This window comes from Poecilia reticulata, linkage group LG23 (assembly GCF_000633615.1).
Source record: "Poecilia reticulata strain Guanapo linkage group LG23, Guppy_female_1.0+MT, whole genome shotgun sequence".
In the NCBI taxonomy this organism is placed as follows: domain Eukaryota; kingdom Metazoa; phylum Chordata; class Actinopteri; order Cyprinodontiformes; family Poeciliidae; genus Poecilia; species Poecilia reticulata.
Window position 1 is genome coordinate 441,173 of NC_024353.1, and position 23,599 is coordinate 464,771.

Below are 23,599 nucleotides of genomic sequence, written 5' to 3' on the forward strand. Positions count from 1 at the left end.
ATACACACATATATACATATTATAAAATATATTTTTACAAGAAATTTTATAAAAAAGCTAATATTTAAAAAAATAAATTTTATTGTAACTTTCAATACATAATTCATGTAATAAGGTGTAATACACTAAAAATAAAATATATTTATAAAAAGTGTTTTTATAAACTATGTAAATATTTTTTGAGTAAAATGTTATCTTTTTTTCTTTTTAATTATATATTTTATATATTTTTTGTTGTTTTTGCAGGGGGGTAGGATCTGAGTTTTTTTCACTTCATTGCGTCTCATTTTAAAAATGTTTTTGCTCATACTAATTATTTTTCCTCGTCTCTTGCACCATGCCTGGGTTATTGTGATACTTCTTTTCTCTCAGTTCCCTGGCATAAAATAATTTTAAAAAAGCTATACTGCTGATAATCCCGTCCACATAGAGAACAATGCGCCTCGTCCGCCATGCTGCCCGTTGGGCGTCCTGCATCGGCACGTGAGGGATGAAACCTGCATCATGCATGTCAGCACATCCCTGGCAAAGGCGGGACGGCCAACCTGCCCTTTTAATGGAGGGATTAAGCTGATCAACTGCATGTTTTCCTGGATTAACGCCAGAGATTAGAGCCAAGGAGAAGGTCCAGAGGGTGTGGAGATCTGGTGAACTACAAAAGGCCCTTGCCAAGTGCCACCCTCATCCTAAAGGTCCAGGAGTTGAGTGACTGTGAACAGGGATAAGATCCGCTTCACAGTAGACCAATTGGTTTGTGCAGTTTGGACCGGCAGCTGTGAGAGACATGGGCAACTCAAACGGATGCACCGTGGACGACCTGCAGGCCGTGGAGATGCACCTGTGGTACAAGAAGTTCATGACGGAGTGTCCGTCCGGCCAGCTCACTCTGCACGAGTTCAAGCAGTTCTTCGGGCTGAAGGGGCTGGACCCAGAGGCCAACGCCTACATAGAGCAGATGTTCCGGACGTTTGACATGAACAAGGTGGGTGAAGAATGGAGCAAAACGTTTTTAGCCATTTATTTAACCAGGTGAGATATTAAAAACAATGACGAGAGATTCATTTGTTTACTTTTAATTATTTTTATGTAACAAGTTTGATGATGAGTTTGAGATCTGGATCCCAGTGGGGTCGAATAAAAATAAATAATAATAAATGTCTCTTAAATATTGTCATCTTTCTAAAATAATGTCCTAAATTGATTTTCAAAAATTATTTAAGGCAAAAAAAAAAATGACTGAGGTCATTATTTTGGGAAGGTGATATTAATGTAATTTTAACTTTTTCATCCCCAAAAGAAAAAATAAATGAGTAGATTAAAGTAGCTTCTGACAATCTGTGCGTCTTTTTAAATGATTCATGCATAGATTTAAAAAAATATTTTCTTTACTTGTTTTCTTTTTATATTTGGTCTCTAAAAAATTAAACAAGCCATAATTAATTTTAGGTGCAATATTCTCCATGTTTTGTTTTTGAACAAATTAGAAACAAAACCTGCATACTATGTTATGTAATTATGTAAAGAATGTCTTTTTTATTTATTGTTTTAGAAATTAATTTAAGAAATTGCTCAAATTAAAATAAAAGCACTGCTGTATAATTTATGAAAGTTGGTAAATCGGGAACATTGCAACTGCTTAGGGCCCCCTGCTGGGAAATACATCTAACCAAAAGCTCTGGTTTAAACACATGAGGGGCAAAACCTCATAGTTTTGGTTTAGCTAAAATAACTTTAGTTATTTTAGCCAATTTTGGCACATGCTGTTCCTTTTATTGTTAATTTGTAAATTTTAAATGTTGGCTCACAGGTTATATGGAGAACCCTAAAATGAGGTCAGGACCGTTGAGGGGGGTTAAATGTAACGGGGGCCCCAAACATTATTCAGCTTAGGGCCTCATAAAACTTTGGGTCGGCTCTGTAAACCTTCATCCAAAGAAGAGAAAATTTAATTTCTCTTAAATTTAGAATTTTTTCAGTTGTATTGTCAAGATGTTATTTTTAATAAAGGTTAACTGTTGATAAAGCTAAAAATTAAATCTCCTTAGATACCAATAAACTAAACTTTTTATCTCATGCTTTAAAATTACAAATCGAAATGACTGTTCATCTTAACGTGTTTACTAAATGGTGTTTTATTTGACAAATATTCCATATTTTAAAGGTTTGTTTTCATTTTACAATAGAGGTTGGCAGCAATTTCAGAATAAATGTAAGTGTTTATATTAATGTAGCAGCAGCAGAAACCCTTTTAGAGACTATAAACAACCCAAAAGTCAAATAAAACTAAATTATTTAAGAGGCTGTAGGATTCAGTTTATCCGCTTAGCATTTTATATTTTTTAAAAAGTAGCTGACACACTTCCTGTTTGGGAGTTTAAAGCATCTCTTTGTGATGCTTGGTTAGATTTAACAGTTCAACCAGAAAACATGCTAATCCTAATTTATGTCCCCTCGAACGCAGCAGGCCGCTAATCAACCTCCCAGCTACAAACTTTCGGCCCAATTTTTCCTCTCAGATCAGTTTAATTAGGAGCATCTGCGTGCGACTGACGGGGTCGTCACAGGATTTCTGTCTCAGCAGCTATATTTACTCCCTCCTTGAGCCAACAAAAGGCCGCTGTAATCTGTGCGCTTGATTGAACAAAGAGATTATCCCTGAGACGATGCTTTGATGCTGAGATTGATGCGACAGACAGTCCAGGAGATAATCTGTCTTGGCAAAGGATCAGTGATGCAGAAGTAAGACAGGGTGTTCGTTCTCTCATTAAATCCCAAGTAGGTATAGTTATGGATTATAATCTGGCACGTTGATAATCTCTGCAGGATGGCTACATAGATTTCATGGAGTATGTGGCGGCTCTGAGTCTGGTGATGCGGGGAAAGATGGAGCACAAGCTTCGCTGGTACTTCAAACTCTACGACGTCGACGGAAACGGCTGCATCGACCGCTACGAACTCCTGAACATCATCAGGGTAGATTAACAACCGCCATTTTCCTGAAACTTTCCCCAACAAGTGCGGCGGCATGTTGATTTTAATCCCTCTCCTTCCAGGCAATCCGGGCGATCAATGGAAACGACAATCAGGAAACAACCGCAGAGGAATTCACCAACAAAGTCTTTGATAGGATTGACATCAACGGAGATGGTGAGTGCAGATTGGGCGGATGACGTTCGGTGTCCAAATCCCATTTTAAATCCAGTCTGAGGTTAAGAAAAAAGTCACAAACTCTGACATATACAGAGAAGGTCATATTAAGTGGATTTTAGTTTCATCCTGAAATTTCACCCTAAAGCCAACTACAATATATTGCCAAAAGTGTTTGCTCATCAAAATCACTGGCATCAGGTGTTCCACATCCACAGGTGTATAAAACGAAGCACTGAGGCATGCAGACTGTTTCTACAGACATTTGTGAAAGAACGGGTTGCTCTCAGGAGCTCAGTGAATTGGAACTGTGATAGGATGTGCAACAAATCCTGTCGTGAAATTTCCTCGTAACCAAATACTCCAGTCAACTGTCAGCTGTAATAGAAAATGGCAGCACCGTAGCCACCAAGTGGTCGGTCATGGAAACTGACGGAGCGGCGTCAGCGGATGCTGAAGCGCATAGAGCGAAGAGGTCTCCAACTTTCTGCAGTCAATCACTACAGACCGCCAAAGTCCATGTAGCCTTCAGATTAGCTCAGGAAAAGAGCTTCTTGGTTTCCATGGTGACCAGCTGCATCCAACCAAACATCACCAAGTGCAATGCAAAGCATCGGATGCAGTGGTGTAAATCACGCCGCCACTGGACTCTAGAGCAGTGGAGGCGCGTTCTCTCGAGTGACCGGCAATCTGGTGGACGAGTCTGGGTTTGGCGGTTGCCATGAGAACGGTACTTGTCTGACTGCATCTCGCCAAGTGTAAAGTTTGGTGGAGGGAGGATTATGGTGTTGGCTTGTTTTTCAGGAGCTGGGCTTGGCCCCTAGTTCCAGTGAAAGAAACTCTGAATGCTTCAGCATACCAAGACGTTTTGGACACTTCTAGGCTCCCAACTTTGTGGGAACAGTTTGGATCTGGCTCCTTCCTCTTCCAACATGACTGTGCACCAAAGCACAAAGCATGTCCATAAAGACATGGATGGAGACTGTGGGGTGGATGAACTGCAGAGTCCTGACCTCAACCCGATAGAACACCTTTGGGATGAATTAGAGCGGAGACTGAGAGCCAGGCCTTCTCGCCAAACATCAGTACGTGACTTCAGAAAGAATGGTCAAAAATCCCCACAAACACCCCTAAACCTTTTGGACAGCCTTCCTAGAAGAGTTGATGTTCTTGTTGCATCGGGTGAACCAGCGTCAAATTGAATCCTATGGATTAGGAATGAGATGTCGCCTAAACTCATATGCGAGTCGAGGAAAGTGAGCAAATACTTTTGGCAACATAGTGCATCTCCAACGTTTTGTGAGTAACATAAGACCTCATCCAGTTTCGGTTCAGCAAAGTAACGCAAATGTTTACCACGTTTTGTTATTGGAGATTTCAGGCAGAATATACGTCCAGGTCTCAACTCTCTGCCAAAGGAGTCTTGGTTGATGACTTGGATGTTAGGATGTGCGCTGTTTAGGATTCCCCTCCCTGTCAAGTTTCAGTTTCTCCAATCTACGCTTGGCTGATCAGACTGGACAGAAATGACAGAATATGTCTTGAATGGATCAAAGCTTTATTCATCTCTTGAAGTGAACAGGTTTTCAAGAATCTCTCTCACTCCTGGGTCTTCCTTCCTCATCCGAGATGTTGCTCCATTAAGATTAAGAACATGTTGGATTAACACCTGGCAACGGAAATTATATTCTGAAAAATTTAAGACGTCTTTAAACTAAAACATTGTAACTACACCCATTAAAATTCATACTATTCATGACATCCCAAATGTTATAACTGAGCAGCTGAAGTTAAGTAAATACAGACACACATCGGCCTTCACTACGTCAAATTCGACATATTTCAGTGTTACGGAAATATGCAAATACACAAACCAGTTCACGTCAACTACAGCGAAGCCAATATACAGAAATCCTTGTTTAGAAAATACATTCACTGGGATTTTTAAATGATTAATAACAAAGCTTGTATTTACTGTACCTGGGGAAAGAAGAGGTGACCCATCCGAGTTCACTGGTTCTGACTTTACTTTATAAAACGATACGTTCATAACGGTTCACTTCCTGTCGGGAAACCAAAATGCGACGTTTTCCGACTCTTTCAAAGGAATCAGTTTTTTCCTTAACTCCAACGTACAGTCACATTTATTAAATTTGAATATTGTTGAAAAGTTAATTTATTTCAGGATTGACACATGATATAAATTAATACAACACAAACGTATGTTTTCAAGCCTTTATTTGTTAGTTAATAAAAACGCCACTTTTAAGATTAAAATATTACAAGATTAATAGACAATTATTTTTAACAAAATCGAGTCTTTAATATTTTTTAGCTGTAAAAAACAAGTTCAATGTTATAATCTATCTTAAAAATGGAGAAATTGTCAATTTTAAGCATAAACCTTTAAAACTTTCAAAAAAATACAAGATTAATGCTTATATAATTGTTTTTGAGTTTGGTGCTTTGGATTTTCTTGTAGTTTTTAATATGCTGCTTCCGTGGACAAAAAGAAAGTACACCCACTTTAATTTCTAAATTGCATTTATAGTTGAAAATACTTTGTAAAATAAAATACAAAACCTTTACATTACTTTGTCTGACTTTAAGCAAATATAAATAATTTTCATAATAATTGATGCAAGAAAAGTTAGTTTTGTTCAATTTAACGTCAGAAAATAAAATTATCTAATTTTTATTTACAGTTTATGAAATTGTCATTTTTAATAAATTGTTTTTCTACATTGCAGGTTCAATTAAATCACTTTGTTGTTGTCTTGTTGCCATGACTACTTAACAGTCCAGTCCTGAATCAGAAAACGAATATTTAAAGCATCAACGTTGTGTCTCTGAACAGGTGAGCTGTCTTTGGAGGAGTTCGTGGAAGGAGCTCGCAGTGACCAAGACTTCATGGAGGTGATGATGAAAAGTTTGGACCTTCGTCACATCATGGCGATGATCCACAGCAGGAGGCACAGCGTTTAGCCGCCTCGCCCTCATTCACAACGCCGCCTCTTTGAAAAAAACAAAACAAACTCTTTTATATGTAAAAGTGAGATTTTGTGTTTGGTTTGGCTCCACCGTAACTTGAGGCCGAACCTCGGAAAACAGACATTTTATGAGTTTAATCACCAAATGAGCGACATTTATGCACTTTAAAAACGGGCTGATTCACTCCGGTTGTTGAGGACGATCTGTATGAACGTCGATCCTGAGCTGAGCTCCACGGATCCGTTTGTATTTTCTGTATCGATGTCCCTCATAAGGTTGAATTAGTCGGGTCTACAGGAGGAAACTACGACTGTTTAACGTGAATTTGATTAGCTGGAAAACAGGAACCTTAAGAGATTTAGTGAAGAATAGACATTTTCTATTTTTCTGTGTTTAAAAGCCAAATTTAGTAGCAGGTTTTGTTGTTTTGAAGTGTCTTTGGGTGTTTTATTGACTGACGTGTTTGGCTTAATAATATAGAAAATCCCGGTTCTGTTGTCAGCTGTACTCATCTGGTGCCTTCACTGCACAGTGTTTAATTTCAGCTTTTCTCTATTTATACACTAAAACAAATCCCAATAAAAACCTGATAAGAAGTACATTTCTGTCTTAACTAAATGAGATATGTCCAATTATGAATGCAGTTTTCATTTTTATTGTTTAAAGCAAGAAAATGAGTAAATTTTTAGTTATTTTGATGTATCAGATTAAATGTTTCAGCATTTTTCTGTCATATTAACGAATATCTTACCAACAAGCATTGGAGACATTTACCTGAAGGAAAAGTGTCTATAAATAAATACACTGCACTTTGTTTTGAACTTGTTTTTTATCTACCAATTTGCACAGCATGTTTAAAACATGCTAAGCAGAACATACATGTAACACAAATTAGATAAAATTAAAGTTGAAAACGGAACAAATTCAAACAAAACTCAAATAAATAAGTTTGTTGTTAATGACAAAATGAGGACGAGATTAAAATATCAGTTTTGTAGATTTTGCACTAAATGAACTAAGGCACAGCAGACTGGATGTTTATTTTCCTCATCTTATATTAACAGGAAATGCAGAAGACGAAAAAAATTAAAACATCTCAAACTGCAGAGGTGGTGTGAACAAAAAAGAACACGTCGCTTTTAGTTCAAAAGGATTTGAGTAAAATGTGCATCAGTGAATCCAAGGTTGGGTCAGGACAAAATAAAAACAGGTGAAACTGCAAAGCAAGGAGGTGCGTTTATGCCTGGGAGGAAGGGCAAAGGTCATCCCGGATGTTGTCAGAATTACTTTACGTCAGGAAAGGCGAAGTCATCTTCATTTGCATTTCTGAAACTAATCGTTTCTGAGCTTTTCATCTCATGAATAAATAAATACTGAATATTTTTCCTCTGATAGAAAAGGCGAAACTTAAAGAGAAAGTGAGTTAAAACTACTGCAGCATTATGTTTATTTCTTTCACACAATGAAATTTAACGTTGAGGTCACAGATTAGCCACAAGGTGGCAGCGAAACGTTCAGAGCATTTCCAGCCAACAGCAGAGTCAGCCAAACACTCGTCTGCAGAAATAAATCTCTTTATCTTACTGTCGCCGCGCGTCGTCTCTCCTTCACGCGCCGCAGCCTCACAGGAAGTCATACAGATACTTCACAATATCAAAGTTCACCGTCCTGGAAAACAAACCACAGCGAGCGAGCGCTCTGTCAAACTCCGTAAAGGTCAGTTCCTCTGAATAACTCAGAGCTGCGGGTGTGTGACAGCAGAGGAGCACACACACACACACACACACACACACACACACACACACACACACACACCTGGAGATGGCAGAGATGAAGTCCAGGGAAACGGCGCATTTGTACTTTGGAGAATCAAGCTGGTCGTCGTGGCTGACCAGAGTCAGCAGCTGCAGCGTCACCAGAGACGAGATCTGAACAGAAACATTTATTTTTATCGGCGGCTCCAGTTTGACGAAGAGCCACAAATTTAAATACAAACGGTTTAATCTAAAGAATCACTAAATACACGATTCCTGCATTTTATTCATGGTTCAAATCCCAGTTTGGAGTCAAAAGAGTTAAAAATTAAAATAGCAAAGTTCACAGAGAAATACAGAAAACTGGAAAAAAATGGATGGATGGATGGATGGATGGAGGACTAGAACATGTCTGATTCATGGACAGATTAAATAAAACGGCTGATTCTAATTTCAAACAGGATGAGGAATAAAAGCGTTAAATTAATAAGAGTTAAATTACAAACAGAACTTTCTTCTGTTCCTCCACGTTCATCCAAACCTCTGAAACATTTACAGGTCCACAGACACCAGCCTGAGTCTTTGAATCCTGATCGATTCGATCATAAAACCTGCTGACGACGGTGACGATCACAGAAACATGGCCGCCTGCCGGGTTCTGACCTGGGAGAAGATGCTGGCGGACGGAGCGACCCGGCTGTCCACCACGCTGTAGAAAATGGCCAGCAAGCGGTCCAGGGGAAAAGGCTTCGGCCCCAGAAGGTGGTTACTGGTCTGGGAAGCAGGAAGTCACTTTGTTTGTGCAACATATTTCAGCAACAAGGGAGAAAAGTGCTTTACATGAAACACATTCCTGTGTAGCGATATATTACTGTACTGGTGATCACCTTTTCATTTTTCTTCAAGAAGTTTGTTTTCTTTATTTTTCCGTGATGCTGCAGGGAGAAAACAAAGACAAAACAAGGTGTGAAGTGAAAACAAGACACTTTACTGTGATTCTTCACTCGTAAAATGAAAATACCTTGACGAAGAAGCGTTTATCTGTGCGGGCGGGGTTGTAGGAGGCCAGATAGGCGGCGATCAGCAGGAACTTGGAGTAATATGGAAGCTCAACATGAGTGTGAGCTGATAAACCTTCGAAACGAGGAAACGGGTCCAATCAGCCGTCACACCTTCATTCATAATCTGTATATAAATAAATGTTTTCTGTGTGTTGGCACCTCTCAGGGCTCCGGTCTCGTGTTCATCCATTTGCTCCCACTGAAGACTAACAGAGAAAACATCAGAGATCATTTATTTAAGGAGGTCAGAGGAAACGTGAAGAGCAAATCCAGATTAAAGTTCAGACCTGGAAACTTCTCGAAGGTAAACTGTCTGCATGGCTTTCTTCAGATGAGGCTCGATGTTTTTCCACAGCTTGTGTGTTTCCGTCTCTTTCACTGAACACAAACAGAATCTTTTATACTAAAGATTCATTTCTGACTCGTCCAGTAAAATTATGCAGCTACACCCAGAAAATTTTTACATTTTAAACTCCTGCTGCCACCCAAACGAGCAAATTAACTCAAAACTGATTCTCTACATCAGGGACCTTGAACTTATTTAAACTTTAACTTATTTAGATTATGAACGTCCTCAACATGTTCTGGTAAAATGTGTTGATAAATCCCATCAACAAAATTTGGATGAAACACATCGAGTGTCTCTGCACTCGATGAGAACTTCTTAAAGTTAAATAATACTGAACATCATTTCCATCGATGTAATTTGGCAGAATATTTATGAAAACTAGGGGAAATTACAGCCACTTAAAAAAAACAAATCTGGCTTTAAACTTCTGAGATCAAAAGTCAGAATCGTGACAAAAATGATAGAATTCTGTTTTTCCCCCGAAATTTGACATTTGTTCTCAAATGTTTACTTTTTTTTCCTCTCTGAATTTCAGCTGAGAAAATTCTGAGAAATTTCTAGGTCAAAATTTCCCCCCCAGAATTTTGACATTTTTTCCTGGAATTTGACATTTTTCTCAGAATTTTTTACTTTTTTTCTCCCCTCAGTATTATGATGATTTTTCTCCAGTTTGAATGAATTCTGACACAGAATTTCGACTGAGAAAATTCTGAGTCAAAATTTCTCCCCCAGAATTCAGACTTTTTTTCTCATAATTTCGACTTTCCCCCCCCAGAATTTTGCCTTTTGATCTTATAAGATTAAAGTGAGAAAAATTCTGGTAAATTCTGAGAAAAAGTCAGATTTCTTCTTCTGGATCACATAAAACTTTCTGGCCCTGAGTTTGAGACATGTGCTCTAAAAGGTTTCTGTCAGGCTCAATCATGGGAAAGATTGCTGACTCAACAGATTCGTATCCAAGCTTTACTCAGAAAATTTAGTGGAAGGAAAAATTGCTTGGAAGATTTGAAAGGATTGTCAAACAGTTAAAGAATTTGGAAGGATTCAAGGATTCAAACTGAATCATGAATCCCACACACTGACTGTAATGTCCATGAAACGCCGTATTGATGCAGTAATTCATGCAAAAGGAGCCCCAACCGAGGCCTGACAGGATGAAAATGAAGCTGAGATTTTTGTTTAAAACATCTTTTGCTGATCTGATGAAGAAATAAATGCTTGAACTATTAAATATCAATATGTTTTAGCTTTACCTTTCCCCACTGCGACTGGTTCACAGAACTTTGAGAAGTTGAGCGCCGCCTGGTTGAAACAGAGCAAATAAACAATAATCAGTGTTGAATGAAACCAGTTTAAACCCACCAGTTAACCCAGTGAGGTGTGTGTTCCCCACCAGGTGTTGCAGCTCTCTGAGGTCCCTGCAGACGGCGTAGAAAACTCCCAGCAGGATGTTGATGTAGGAGGAGTAAAACTCTGCTGAATATGAAGGATTTCTGCCTGCAGATAAGATCTGCAGCAGCTCAGCTGGAAGCAGAAGTTCGACTCATTAGAAAGAGCAGAACAGATTGAAATACATTAAATTTAATTTGTTTAATTTTGGATATGACCTGAGATCTTTCCCACTTTATTTTTATTTTATTTAAAATGTTTTGAGTGTTTAGAAAAGCCCTACACAAATAAAATGTTTTATTATTATTATCCTCCTCCCACACCGTTCAGCACCTCTAATGCAATAGTTTTGTTTCTTCATATCATCCACTGTTTGCAATGTTTCATAAAATATATTAATTACAAAAATATTCATGCTGCTTTAACTATTTAACATCTTAAAGCTACATTTATTTATTTTAGGTCATAAATCAACACAAATTGGTTCATAAATTGCATAAAAAGGGCTTTTAAACATCATTTTTACATTTTGTTGCAGATTCTCATTTGGATTTTGTTCTGAACTTTGACTAGGCCACTCTAACACAGATCAAAACCATCCCATAATATCTCTGATTGCATGTTTAAGGTGGAAAATGAATCCTCTGCAGTCTCTTGGATTAAAAGAGTTCCCACATCATAATGCTGCCACCACTATGTTTTGCTTTGGTTACAGTGGGAACTAGATTAAGTAGCAGCTTCATTTTTATCCATCAATCTACTGATGTTAGGCTACATTAAGTAGGGCTGTGTAATATCAATTTTGTGATATACGTATATCGATATTTTCTTTGCTAGAAAAAAATCGATATTCATCCGCAAGTATCGTAACATCCCACTGTCATCTTGCTCACTCACTGCTCGCTTCGCCAGGAGAGTGATTAGGTCATCAGGCTTAGAGTGATTCCTTTAGATGTTAAATTTCAAGGTTAAAAAGGTATCAAACTATTCAGAGCAGGTACTTGGTGCACTTTGTTTACTTGACAAATGCATGTAAGCTACAGTTTGTACTGTTTCAATYAAAAGAAACATGTTTTCTCAYCACTTCTTTGATTCATTTTGTCCAGCTGTCGACTTTAAGTCTGTGTCCAACCAGAGCCAGGTATTGTGTAGTTGGTGCTTTTAATCAGTTTTCTGTTAAATTAATTCAATCCAACTCTATAACAGTCACAAAATGTCACCAAAATCACTCTGTCCCTCTAAAATCACAAAAGTGTATTGAATCGTATCGTTTGCTGAATATCGCAATACATATCGTATTGTGAGAATATCGTATCGTGAGATTATTGTATCACTACAGCCCTAATATTAAGGGTTTGAATAGAAAATTATTTCTCTAATAATTTGTCAAAACATTTGTTAACATTATCAACATGTTTGAATATTCATAAGGAGCTTAAATAAACAACAAAAGTTTCTTTGAGGCGAATACCTTTACTGTAGTCTGGGAAGTGGAGCAGCAGAGGCTCGAAGCAGCCGGTGTTTGGTCTGAACTTGTCCCAAACGATTTCGCTCAGCAGGATGACGCTGACGTTGTCCTCCACCTAAAAATAAAACATCATAAATGTGTCGTTTTCTTTAATAACACATTTCAGAGTGAAAAGCTGCATCCCTGGACACAAACATATCAACACTGAAAAGGTGCCAGAAACATTTTACAAATCAAAACGTTTAAACTGGAGACGCACCGATCAGATTTACTGTAGCAGTTTGAAGTCATAATCAGCTTACAGAACCGAAAAAAATCGTTGAAACTGGGAGACGATGATCCAGAAAGAGTTAATTATTAAGGCTGCGCCAATAAATCCGCCCAGATTTAATTAATTTTGGGCGATCTGACAATATTTTATATGAGAAATGGATTTTATCTGACTCTCCGAAGGTCTAAAAATCACCCACTGTTGACAACTCGGCAACTCTGTAAGTTTGTCTGTTTTGTGCTTTTATCTGTGGTTTTATGATGTTACACAGCACTTTGGTGCAGCTGATATATATCTGTTTTTAAATGCTTTATGAACAAACTGACATCTTTTGCTTTTTCCTGACAAAATTTTTTTTTTTTAAATGTAAAAAATTAAAAATCACTATCAGTCGATCAGGCTTTTTAAGGATCGTCGATCGGCCAGAGAACTGCAATCTGTGCGATAAGCGTGCTGCTTAGACTCCTGTTAGTGTTAGCTAGTTAGTCAAGTACAAGCAAAAAACAAAACCTACAACTAAGTTGTTTCGAAGCCAAAACAGTCGAAAACAACCTTCAGGTTTAGTTGGAAATATTCTGCTTTGTTCAGAAATTGGGCGGATTATTCCTTAATTATATTTTCTATCACTTAATAAATGTTTGGTCAATCTGTTAAATGCAACACATTTTGTACCTCAAGGTTTGGACTCCAAAAACATCCCAAACCTCCAGAATTTATAACAGAAAAATATTTTTTTACTATTAGAAAAAACAGAAAGAACATAAAAACCTAAAGAAAATATTAAGAAATTTGCCTCCCATTTTAAAAAGTGCCTCGACCAATGAGAACGCTTGAAAGAATGTGTTTTGTTAATCAGCCAATCAGAGACAGTTTCTGATGCATCATTCGGTGTCAACAGATAATCTGCACTTTTTTGGATTTCAGTATTTTTTTTTATAAATCAACATGTCTGATATTTGTTATTATTTTCTTTTTAAATCGGACAATGTAAAAATACATCTATAATGTCCGCTGTTCTTCCAAGAACACAGAGGCTTTGCAGGGGCCTAGTCAAAGTCTGGACTTAAATCCAACTGATAGGTTAGTAGGCCTTAACCAAAAAAACCTCCAAAATGGCCAAATTAAAACATTTCTGCAAAGGACAGTGGACCAACATTTCTCAGAATCTGCAGGTTGAAAGAGTTAACTCCAGGTGAAAATGAAACTAAACAAAAAAATTAAAGTCTGAATTTGAGTCTCAATCTCTAGAAGATGCAGGTTTGTTTCTATAAAAATCATGAGCTTTCATAACTCAAGCAGGCATCCAGTTATTTTGACCTTCTTAATGTGGTTGTCATGTGGAGAACTGGGTGAGGAAAATTTCTGTAACGATGCTTCGGCTCCATTCGATGTCCCAGAAATAAATGGCAGCCAAAGAAAAGCCACAATGGGAAACCTGCAGCAAAACCTCCCGAACAGGAGGAAGTTTTTTATTATTTATTTAACTTATATCTGTGATATTAACTAGAAATGTCTTGTCAAAATCCTAATTATCACTTTAAACTCACATGTAGCTACACTGAAAAATATTTCCTATTTTTTCCCCCCCAAGAGAAAATACGGTTGGAGAGTTTAATTAAAATGCAGCGAGAGGCTGCCATCATTCTCTCCTTACAGCTTTATGAAATAACTCGTCCCTTTCAGCTCAAGGTTAGTCATTACAAACAAAGCCCTCCGAAGGTCTGTTCATCATCTGAGCAGCCCGACAACAACGAAACGCCTCCAGCGATAAATAAAACGCTCACCAGTTCCTGAAGGCGGAGGAGAGCAGGGAGAAGATTGACGTTGGCGTCTCTTAGAAGTTCAGCTTGCTCCATTACCTGAAAAAATAAAAATAAAAACATCACACAAGACCTTTTCCTGTGAGCTTCATTAAGCTGCTTTCTGTGAAATTTACAAGAAGAAATGGGGTGAAGTTGAAGAGGAAACTGAACAGACTCACGATGTATCGCGTCTGCTTGCTGGGAAACTCTGAGGCTCGCTGTTTGTAAATGCGGACGAAGTCAGAGAGGGAAGGACTGCGGGGGAGCAGCGATGCAGCGTCGCAACCGAAGAAAGACAGCAGCACTTGTTCAAACAGCAGCGCAGCAGAGACGCACTCCACACAGCTGACAGTGACATGAGGAAGCTGCAGGACAAATATTAATCAATTAACAGCTTCAGTGATTAAAAATCTATTAATTTAAAGAACTGACACAAACTTCCTATACAAACAATAGGAGTTGCAGATTTCTGCTGAGATTTGGTATAAATATTATCTTTTTATAACAAATAAACAAAATTTTTCTTAAGAAAATATAGATTAGATGCAAAAAAAAGATTCATAAAACAGAAACAGACTTTATTGTCCCACAAAAGGGGAAATCAGGTGTAACAGATGTAAATGTTCTTAAGAGTTAAAACATTATAAAGAAATAATTCCCATTTATTAAAGCGTTTGGATTCATCTTCATAGGATGTTCAAACTTTTAGTCACTTGGGTCAAAATTGTTGGCTAAAAAACAAAACAAAACAAAAAAAAACCTATAATTTTCAACTAAAATCAACAAAATGTTCTTTTTTCACTTAATCAACAATAAACCAAGCAGTAACCAATAACTATTTTACATAAATAAAGTTTTTTTTTCAGTTTTAATGGGATCATAGTTCCAAAACTTCAAATGGTTTTTGTACATTTTCACTTTTTAGTTCGGGCTCAATTGATAAAAAAGTGAAGAAAATATTTTTGGAATAACAATTTTGCAATAAAAAATGAATCATTTGAAAACACTTAATGTACTTAGGAAAGTTTTAATACATCATTTATTTGGTTGTACTTTAGAGTGTAAATCAATGAGTAGATGTGTTGTTACCATGACAACAGAAGGAAACTAGAAGATGATCGCTGTGTCGCATCAAACATATTTGTAAGCAGATTTTAATTTCATAGTCATACTTTGAAATAGATTATTATATTAGAAATTGAAAGGGGATTTGAAAGAACATGTTTTGTGTGTGTGTGTGTATTTACAAGCGAATTTTCCAATTCTTATGAACATTAAAAACACAATACATCATTAAAATTTTCTGTTTTTTTTAAATGTGGATAACTGGGCAGAACCAATCCAAGGAAAATTTTGTTTGAAATTCAAATAGTTGTCTCTTTAACCATGAAAATGTTTCTCTCACCTCCAGTTCCTTCATTAAAAGGTTCACCACATGACTTTTTCCTGATGCTCGATGACCGTAGATGAAGAGTGAGGGGTAGCAGTACTGCTGTGGCTGGATAAACACAATCAGAGGAGAATAAAAGTCAAGTCTGAGCTTTTACCATCATGTAGCTTATTAATCATGATGCAAACAAGTTTATAAAATGGGGATAACTTTTACACAAAGTAAAACATACATAAATATTAAGCAATAAGCACCAGTAGTCTCTTGGGAACTAATATAAACTACATACAGTTATTTGTTAGCACCTCTGGATGTAGCATACCTCCCCCATGAGCGACAGCAGCATCCCAGCCTGGACCTCCCGACAGGGCAGCTGCTCCGACACTTTCCGCAGCTTCTCTCCATCATATCCCGGGTGCTCCAACAACCCTTCCATCCTGAGCTGTACCACCCGTGATATAATTGAGCTTCAACCGGTGAAGAAACAGAAAAATAATCCAGCGAGAACCATAGGTTAGCTTAGCTGGAGACAGTACAAACAGACGTTGGAGGAGAAGAGGCGACGTGTTCAGAAAAAAATGTGACTCAAACGGGTGTCAACACCGAAAACTTCAACTGAAAACATAAGCAGCCGCTGTGAAGACCTCAATAAGTGAAAAAAATAATAAATTAGAAAGCAGAAAAAGTGTTTAAAACCTCGATAAAGACGGAATCAAATACTGAAAAGTCCCGCGCGCCGGCAGGTTGCGTCACGGCTAATCATTCCTCAGCGGACCAATCACGTGCATGCAAGGGTTTATGGGTAATGTAGTTCATCTATCCCCTTTAATAAAAATTAAAGGTGCACATTTAAATGCTACCATTAATAAATAGCAAGAAGTAAAACACATGAATAAAACAAATTAAATAATGAATAAATAAAAATAGAAAAATAAAAATACCAAAACCATTAATAACTAAAAAATTTTAAAATACTAAAGATAAAAAGATATCAATACCATTGATAAATAAAACTATGAGTAAATCCAAATAATTATGCAACACGAATATAATAAAACAAATAAAACCATTAATAAAAAAATACAAAAACTGTTAATAAAACCACGAATAAAGGCAAATAATTAAAAATCCTGAAAACAATTAAGCAAACAAAACCATTAATACAAAAACATTGAAAATAAAAAATACCAAAGCCATTACCAGATAACATGAATAAAGGCAAATAAATAAGTTCATTAATATAAAACAACATAAACAAATATTCAGCAGAAAAACATAAGTAAACTTGTGATATATTTCGCAAATGCAAATATATCATGGGACAAAATTAGCATATCTAACAAATCCATAATGTTGACGCTTCAGTTAAATTTGAATCCATGTGTTTCAGTTTGAGATTTGGCGCCCTGCAGGAATAACACTACGTCAGAACAGGATTAGGAACTGTGGGCTGGCCCAGGAACCGCGGATCTCCTCCAGCTCTGATTCGGTCGGATCGCAGCTGCAGTTGTTGCTCTGTCGGCGCAGAGGACGGACAGATCCGAGCGCATCCCTCACCGCCTCCGGAGGAAGCTGAATGTGAGCGCAGATGGGGAGTAAAATCCTCCGCAGATAGGATTTTGGTTTCGTTTTCGGAGCGAGGAATCCACGGATGCGAGGATGCGGTGAGGCTGTGGCTGCAGCTGCAAACTGAGCGACCAGAAGGAAGAAGTTCTGCTGAATAGCGAGCCCAGATGAGGCAGATCTTCGTCTGCTGAGCGGATCCGGAGGACAGAGCGGAAGAGTCCAGAGGATATGGTCCCTGGGGCCCCCAGCACCACGACCACCACCACCACCACCATGCTCCCCGCCTCCGAGGCTGCCAAAATCTACCAAACCAACTACGTGCGCAACTCCCGCGCCATCGGCGTCCTGTGGGCCATCTTCACCATCCTCTTCGCCATCGTCAACGTGGTGTGCTTCATCCAGCCCTACTGGATCGGGGACGGCATGGACACCCCGCAGGTGGGCTACTTCGGTCTGTTCCACTACTGCATCGGGAACGGGCTGTCCCGGGACCTGGTGTGTCAGGGCAGCTTCACGGAGTTCCACAGCATCCCGTCCGGCGCCTTCAAGGCTGCCTCCGTCTTCATCGGCATGTCCATGGCGCTGGTTCTCACCTGCATCGGCTGCTTCGCGCTCTTCTTCTTCTGCAGCACCGGAACCGTGTACAAGATCTGCGGCTGGATGCAGCTGGCTGCAGGTAGGAGACTCGGGGACTACAGGTGGGAGTTGATCTGGAGGCATCCAGAAATTCATTTTAAAAAGTTCTGGGCGCAAATGGATAGGGGCGCCGGGCCAGAGGGGGCGCCACAATATGGCGACATAGTAATCTGACAGCTGTTTGTGCATTGAAACAGAAGGAATCCTATAATTTATCAATATACACCTCAAAGTTCTCACCTGTGTCCCTGTCCGTCTTCACATCCCTTAAACTTTTTGATGCTTCATCTCATTACAAACTCATTTTATCCGATTTGTTATTATTGTTTACAAATAAAAGTGTAACCTGCATATTTATTTAGTATTACTCTGAAACAGTGGTGCTCAAAGTGAGGTTCGGGGGCCATTTGTGGCCCTTGGAACGATTTAACGCAGGTGGCTTAGATTCAAGACTTCCAGATTGACAAAATTTGTTAACATCTTTGGTCGGAAGTTTTACAGAAATTTTCGAAATCTTTAAAAAAAGGCAAAAATTGTTCAGTACTAAATGTTTTTTGTCGTTTTTCATCCATGTTTTTCTTTTATTTGACGTAAATAGGAAGTTTGACCACAAATATCCAGCAACATTTACTAAAATAAACACCTGGGAATAAAATGTAATTGATTCAAAATATAAACTTTGCGACTATTTGTTTTGCTTCAGCTCTACAATAATCTACAAATTATTTAAATATCTGAATCCGTTTTATTGAAATATTGCAGAAGAAGTAAAACTGGAAACAAAATGAAATCACTTTTGTTTTTTTGAGACAAAAAGTGGGAGGAAACTTTGAATTTAGCAAATGTTCGCCAAAACTTTTCCCACTATAAAAACAAACTGTTTATTATTTCAGTTTTAACAGCAGCAGTGAGAACACAGTTAGTTTTTCACATATTGCATCTGTAATTAGATAAAATGTGTTGTTTTTCTCCAACACCAACTCATATTTCTTTATTTTGCACCTTTGACCTCCAGCTGGAAGAAAACATAAAAGTGTAATTTATGCTGGAGTCGAAACTTTCAGCAGAAACATTAAAAGTTTCTCTTTAAATCCTTTTGATGTAAGAATAGCTCTAAACGCATCTGAGTGAGTTTAAATATTATATTTGCAGAAAATATAAACAATGATGCACACAGGAACCACAGAGTGAGAATTTGAATATAAACTTTAATTTACTCCACAGGCATCTGAAAGTGTTTTTGTTTTGTCAGCGTTTGTCCCCATAGATCCAGATTTCTGACCCAGAATATTAAATAATCCCTCAGAACCTGCTGAAAAATGACAGCAGTTCAAAAATGTCATAACCAATAAAATCAGGCTAACAGAGAGGAAACAGGTCAGCTTTTGAGTCAAAGTTCGACCTGCAGCAGTTTTCTGACCGGTAAATAAAAGTAAATTTGTGATGATCTGGATTAGAAATCTGAGATTAAAGTCAACAATTTGAGAAAAAAAGTCACAAATCTGAGATTAAAGTCAACAATTTGAGAAAAAAAGTCACAAATCTGAGATTAAAGTCAACAATTTGAGAAAAAAAGTCACAAATCTGAGGTTAAAGTGAAAATTCTTAGAAAATGAAGAAATTATTCTTTATTTTATAACCGCATTCGGGGCGATTTGTGATTTGTGGCCCTTGGAACGACTGAATGGCCCCTGGTTTAAATTCAGACTGACAAAATTTCTAAATTTTTTTGGTCGGAATTTTTACAGAAAATTTTTAAAATCTTAAAAAAATAAATAAATAAAAAGGCTAATTTCGAGGTTTTACTCCCATAAAGTTCAAACTGTTTCTTTCTCGTCACAGGATTGTTTTTGTTTTTGTCCCAAATTTATGTGATAGTTTAGTTTTAAGACTAAAGATGCTGCATAAATAATTTAAAAGTCAACATTTTGAGAAAAAAAGTCAGAATTCTGAGATGAAATTTAAAATTTTATAGAATAAAGTCAGATTTCTAAGATTAAAGTCAAAATTTTGGGAAAGGATAAAAAAAATATGAGATCAAACAATTTGAGAAAAAAAGTCACAAATCTGAGTCACAAATTAATAATTTTGAGAAAAAATGTAAACTTTGAGATTAAACTCAAAATTTTGAGAAAATAAATGTCTTTTTTTCCAGTGGCCCTAATTCTCTTCCGTAAACGTTAAATTCTCCAAAGAAGATTAAAATTTTCACATGCAAAAACATCTGAACAGTAAAGACAAAAATATTTATCTGAAGATCGTATCAGGTTGTAATAAACTCAGTGAAGAAAATCCACATCTTTCCCTCTGAAATCGTTCCTGATGACGATCAAAACGGGTTTTATTCTAATTATTTTGTTTCTCACTGCACAAATTTGACAGGTTCAATTAATTAAAGCTAAAAATGAAAAACACAACATTTCATTTGGGTTTCCAGAAAACCGTCTGATTCACAACGTTCCTGTTTTAGATCCGTTATTTTCCACCACAGCAGACAAATAAAACGCTCAGATTAACAAAGTTAGCAAGTTAAGGAGGCTTAGATTTTGAAAATATAATCTGAAAATTGCTTCAATATGGTTAAAAATGGAATTATTAATTTGTAAATCCAGATTGTTTACTCCGTTTACTGTTCAGTCCTTCTCGTTAATCATTTCCTCAGATAAAACATTTCCCCGCCTCTGCAAGAACTCTGGAAATCAGGAAAGCTGCAGACGTTCCCGAATGTTTAATTAGCTTTAGGGTTGGTGTTAGACTCCAGAAACGCAGTTATGATTAAAAAACTCAGTGAACAATCAAACATTCCTGTTTGATGGTTTTTCTTGAACGCGGTTCATTAGCACCAAACTCAAACAGAGAAGCGGCTTTTACACCTTTCTGTGCTGCTAGAAATGACTTTTTTTTTTTTACAAGAGTGAGGAAAAAAACAGGTTGTGGAGGAGTGGATGGATAACGAGGCGGCTGCCGTCCACAGCCTGGGGTGGAAAGGTGTGAATGTCCAACTGGATGAAGGTAATTAAAGGCAAACAAACAGGAACCAACAGGAGAACCAAACTGGTTCTGAACAAACAACTTTCCTCTGTTTACTCTTGTCCGTACAACAAGACACCGAGGAAAACAAGACGGAGAGAAAAGGAGTTATTTGTTGCCAAAACACATTTTTTTGTTTTAGAAAAAAACAAAAGTTGAGATCCAAAAGTTGAAAATTTACTAGAAAAAAATCTGATTTTCTGGAAAAAAAAAAAAAAAACGTGGAAATTTCAGAGCTTGAAAAGTCAAAAATATGTCAGAAAAAACTCCGAAGTTTTTAATCTTGTAAATTTTCAACTTTTTAAAAAAAGTGAAAAATTTCTGGGTTTAATCTAAAAGTTTTTTAGTTGCTTCTCACAGATTTTTGACTTTTGAAACGCAACGTTTTTTTCTGGAAAAATTATGAGATTAATCACAAAATTCCAGACTTTTTTTTCTCACACAAATATTCAACTTTTGAAACTGATATTTCCATGTTTTTCTAGAAACTTTGAGATTTCTCTCAAAATTTATGAGATTTTTCTAGCAGATTTTTTACTTTTGAAACACAGAAGTTTTTGACATTAATTTTAGAAAATTTATAACATCAATCTCAGTTTTAATTTTTGTCTCAAAAAATTTTGACTTTTCAAGGTCCAAAATTTCAATGTTTTTTTTTTTTTGATTAATCTCATTCTGATTATTTTTCTCACAAATGTTCAACTTTTGAAAGTCATAAATTTCCAAGTTTCTTTTTCCAGCCATATTTGCACTGAATTTCCACAAGGAATCACACTAAACGTGTCAATAATCCATCTTTACATCCATCTTCCTTGTAAATAAGTTGGAATCTTTGTGCTTTTTTAATAAATGAACAATCGTCTTTTAGGTTCATCTTTATTTTAAATCCTAAAAATAGAGATATTTAAAAACGACAAGAAATGTTCTAAAGTAGATATTTATCATGTGACATTTGTGCCTTGTTTTCAGAGTGAATTTGGCTCTTTTGGATATAAATGTTGTGGATTCTTGACAGGTTTTCATAAATGTGCTTAAAGCAGATACAGTAATAAAATAGAAACTATTTTGGTGATCCTGACCTAAAACAGAAAATGTTTGAGCTAATATCAGTCGGGATGAAAAGGGTATTTTGTGCAGCTTCAGCTTAGAAACCATTTATTTTCGACTCTAAAAGCAGAAGCAGTGCGGACGCTGTGAGCAGCAGCAGGAAGTAATCAGTGGCGTGACGCTGCACGTTGATGCCCAATAACCAGGATAACCGCCCGGATCTTAGAACCGCGCTCATGAACAGAGTTAGAAAACCTTCTGCCTGGAAACTTGCTCGGGCCTCAGCAGCTGTAAGCCCACAAATGTGCATCGGATCAGAGGTGATTCACTCTAAAGTGCTGCTGGAACATCTGCAGCACGGCGGCCATTTTCTGGTCAGTCCTCATGGTCCGGTCGGCCCACTAAGTGGTGCTTTAGAGCGGGAGCTGGCTCTCCAACGCAGCGATAAGAGGTCCATTTGGTAGCTGGAAGTATTGATCCGAACGTTGCTTTCCAGAATAACAGGAAGCGGGGCTGTAACAGGATGCAGCTGCCGCTACTTGGCCTCCTTCATGCCATGAACATCCACTGTGAGAGCGACGGCTGGGCGGCTTCAGCATAAAATCTAAGAATTTCCTCATGCAAAATCCGGTTTTAGTCGATTTTTACAGAAGATTAGGGCCACTAATAAAAAAAAAAAAATAGAAAGAATTTTGACTCTAATTTCACAAGATTAGAAAAACAAAATTAATCTGAATTCTTGGAAAAAATTCAAAATTCTGAGAAAAAAAGTCAGAATTTTGCTCTGACACCTTGAGAGAGCTCAGATAAACTCTGAAAATCACTTTAGGAAGTTGTATTATTGTTGTCAGAGTTCTGTATCTGTAGCTTTCATTAAGTTTTGTCAATAATTGGTGGATTTAAAGAAGCACGTTAATGTGGACTGAGTGCATTTCCAGTACAAATTGAAGCTGAGTGCTAATGACATCAGCCCAATCGTTATCCTCTCACACACATAATGAGCTACTGGGAGAAGCTTTACAGTTATGCAACGTGACCCCACATTATCCACACACACACAATGTGAGAGCCATTACGGAGTCAGGTGTTACGATGAAACTCCCTGCTCCGCTTGGATGGTTCCTGCCAGCTGGGAGGCTAACGGTGTTTAAGCTAACCCAGGTTTCAGTCGTTAGCATGAAGACGAAGAGGGAACGGGACAAATTAGAAGAGCAGCTAAGTCAGCTGTAAATCACAGCGTCAGAGGATACCAGGATCAGCTCCTGGATTAAGAAACTGGATCAGCTTCTTCTGCTGACGAGGATCTTAAAGGGACAGTACCAAATATGAAACCTCGGTTTAATGTGATTGTACCAAGAGAAGCTCTTGGATCTGGATAAACCTACTTTTTATTTTGTCCAGATTTAAAATCCATCTCAGAACTGTGAAAAAGTATTTAGTACATTAGCTTTCGCTAAATTCCATGCTGGTGTAGCACGTTACCGTTAGCAAAATAAATTTTTATGATTACCACATCTAACTTTTATGTTAGTGGTGTTAGCTCACTGATCCAGATCGTCAAACTACTTTGAACATCAAACAATGATACCTTGAGTTAATTAAACATGGTTGAAGCTAGCGCTTTAGCAATAGCTTCCTAAAAATACAATGTTAGTGTAGCGCTTTAGCAATAGCTTCCTATGCAATGTTAGTGTAGCG

At 37.4% G+C, this 23,599-nt stretch overlaps 3 protein-coding genes across 5 annotated transcripts in view; 2 read left to right on the forward strand and 1 right to left on the reverse strand.

The window, feature by feature from the left end:
• The first annotated feature begins 665 nt into the window (after nt 1–665).
• Nucleotides 666–6,952, forward strand: guca1aa (guanylate cyclase activator 1Aa). The gene is made up of 4 exons (XM_008400354.2): nt 666–982; nt 2,824–2,973; nt 3,054–3,147; nt 6,005–6,952. Exons 1-4 carry the CDS (start codon nt 785–787, stop codon nt 6,130–6,132), a joined length of 570 nt encoding a protein of 189 aa, XP_008398576.1. The 5' UTR covers nt 666–784; the 3' UTR covers nt 6,133–6,952.
• orc5 (origin recognition complex, subunit 5) overlaps nt 6,071–23,599 on the reverse strand; it is a 37,734-nt gene continuing 20,205 nt past the window's right edge. Inside the window, exons 2-17 of one of the 3 annotated variants that reach the window (XM_008400351.2) lie at nt 16,319–16,445; nt 15,945–16,089; nt 15,638–15,730; nt 14,412–14,597; nt 14,215–14,289; nt 12,163–12,274; nt 10,696–10,826; nt 10,556–10,604; nt 9,241–9,331; nt 9,113–9,159; nt 8,914–9,026; nt 8,780–8,827; nt 8,556–8,666; nt 7,954–8,066; nt 7,723–7,806; nt 6,071–6,161 (exon numbers count right to left, since the gene is read on the reverse strand). In XM_008400351.2, coding sequence (XP_008398573.1) covers nt 7,761–7,806; nt 7,954–8,066; nt 8,556–8,666; nt 8,780–8,827; nt 8,914–9,026; nt 9,113–9,159; nt 9,241–9,331; nt 10,556–10,604; nt 10,696–10,826; nt 12,163–12,274; nt 14,215–14,289; nt 14,412–14,597; nt 15,638–15,730; nt 15,945–16,058 — 1,329 coding nt within the window. In that variant the 5' untranslated portion in view covers nt 16,059–16,089; nt 16,319–16,445 and the 3' untranslated portion in view covers nt 6,071–6,161; nt 7,723–7,760. Of the gene's footprint in view, nt 6,162–7,722; nt 7,807–7,953; nt 8,067–8,555; nt 8,667–8,779; nt 8,828–8,913; nt 9,027–9,112; nt 9,160–9,240; nt 9,332–10,555; nt 10,605–10,695; nt 10,827–12,162; nt 12,275–14,214; nt 14,290–14,411; nt 14,598–15,637; nt 15,731–15,944; nt 16,446–23,599 lie in introns of all 3 variants that reach the window. The other 2 variants (XM_008400350.2, XM_008400352.2) reach the window with 2 other exon arrangements.
• lhfpl3 (LHFPL tetraspan subfamily member 3) overlaps nt 16,832–23,599 on the forward strand; it is a 30,658-nt gene continuing 23,890 nt past the window's right edge. Inside the window, exon 1 of the mRNA XM_008400349.2 lies at nt 16,832–17,864. Within this exon, the coding sequence (XP_008398571.1) occupies nt 17,417–17,864 (448 nt within the window). The 5' untranslated portion in view covers nt 16,832–17,416. The remainder of the gene's footprint in view (nt 17,865–23,599) is intronic.

Coding starts and splice junctions, on each gene's coding strand:
- guca1aa (XM_008400354.2), top strand. CDS start 785: ATGGGCAACTCAAACGGATGCACCGTGGACGACCTGCAGGCCGTGGAG. Junction 2,974..3,053: donor AACTCCTGAACATCATCAGG/GTAGATTAACAA, acceptor CTCTCCTTCCAG/GCAATCCGGGCGATCAATGG. Junction 3,148..6,004: donor GATTGACATCAACGGAGATG/GTGAGTGCAGAT, acceptor GTCTCTGAACAG/GTGAGCTGTCTTTGGAGGAG.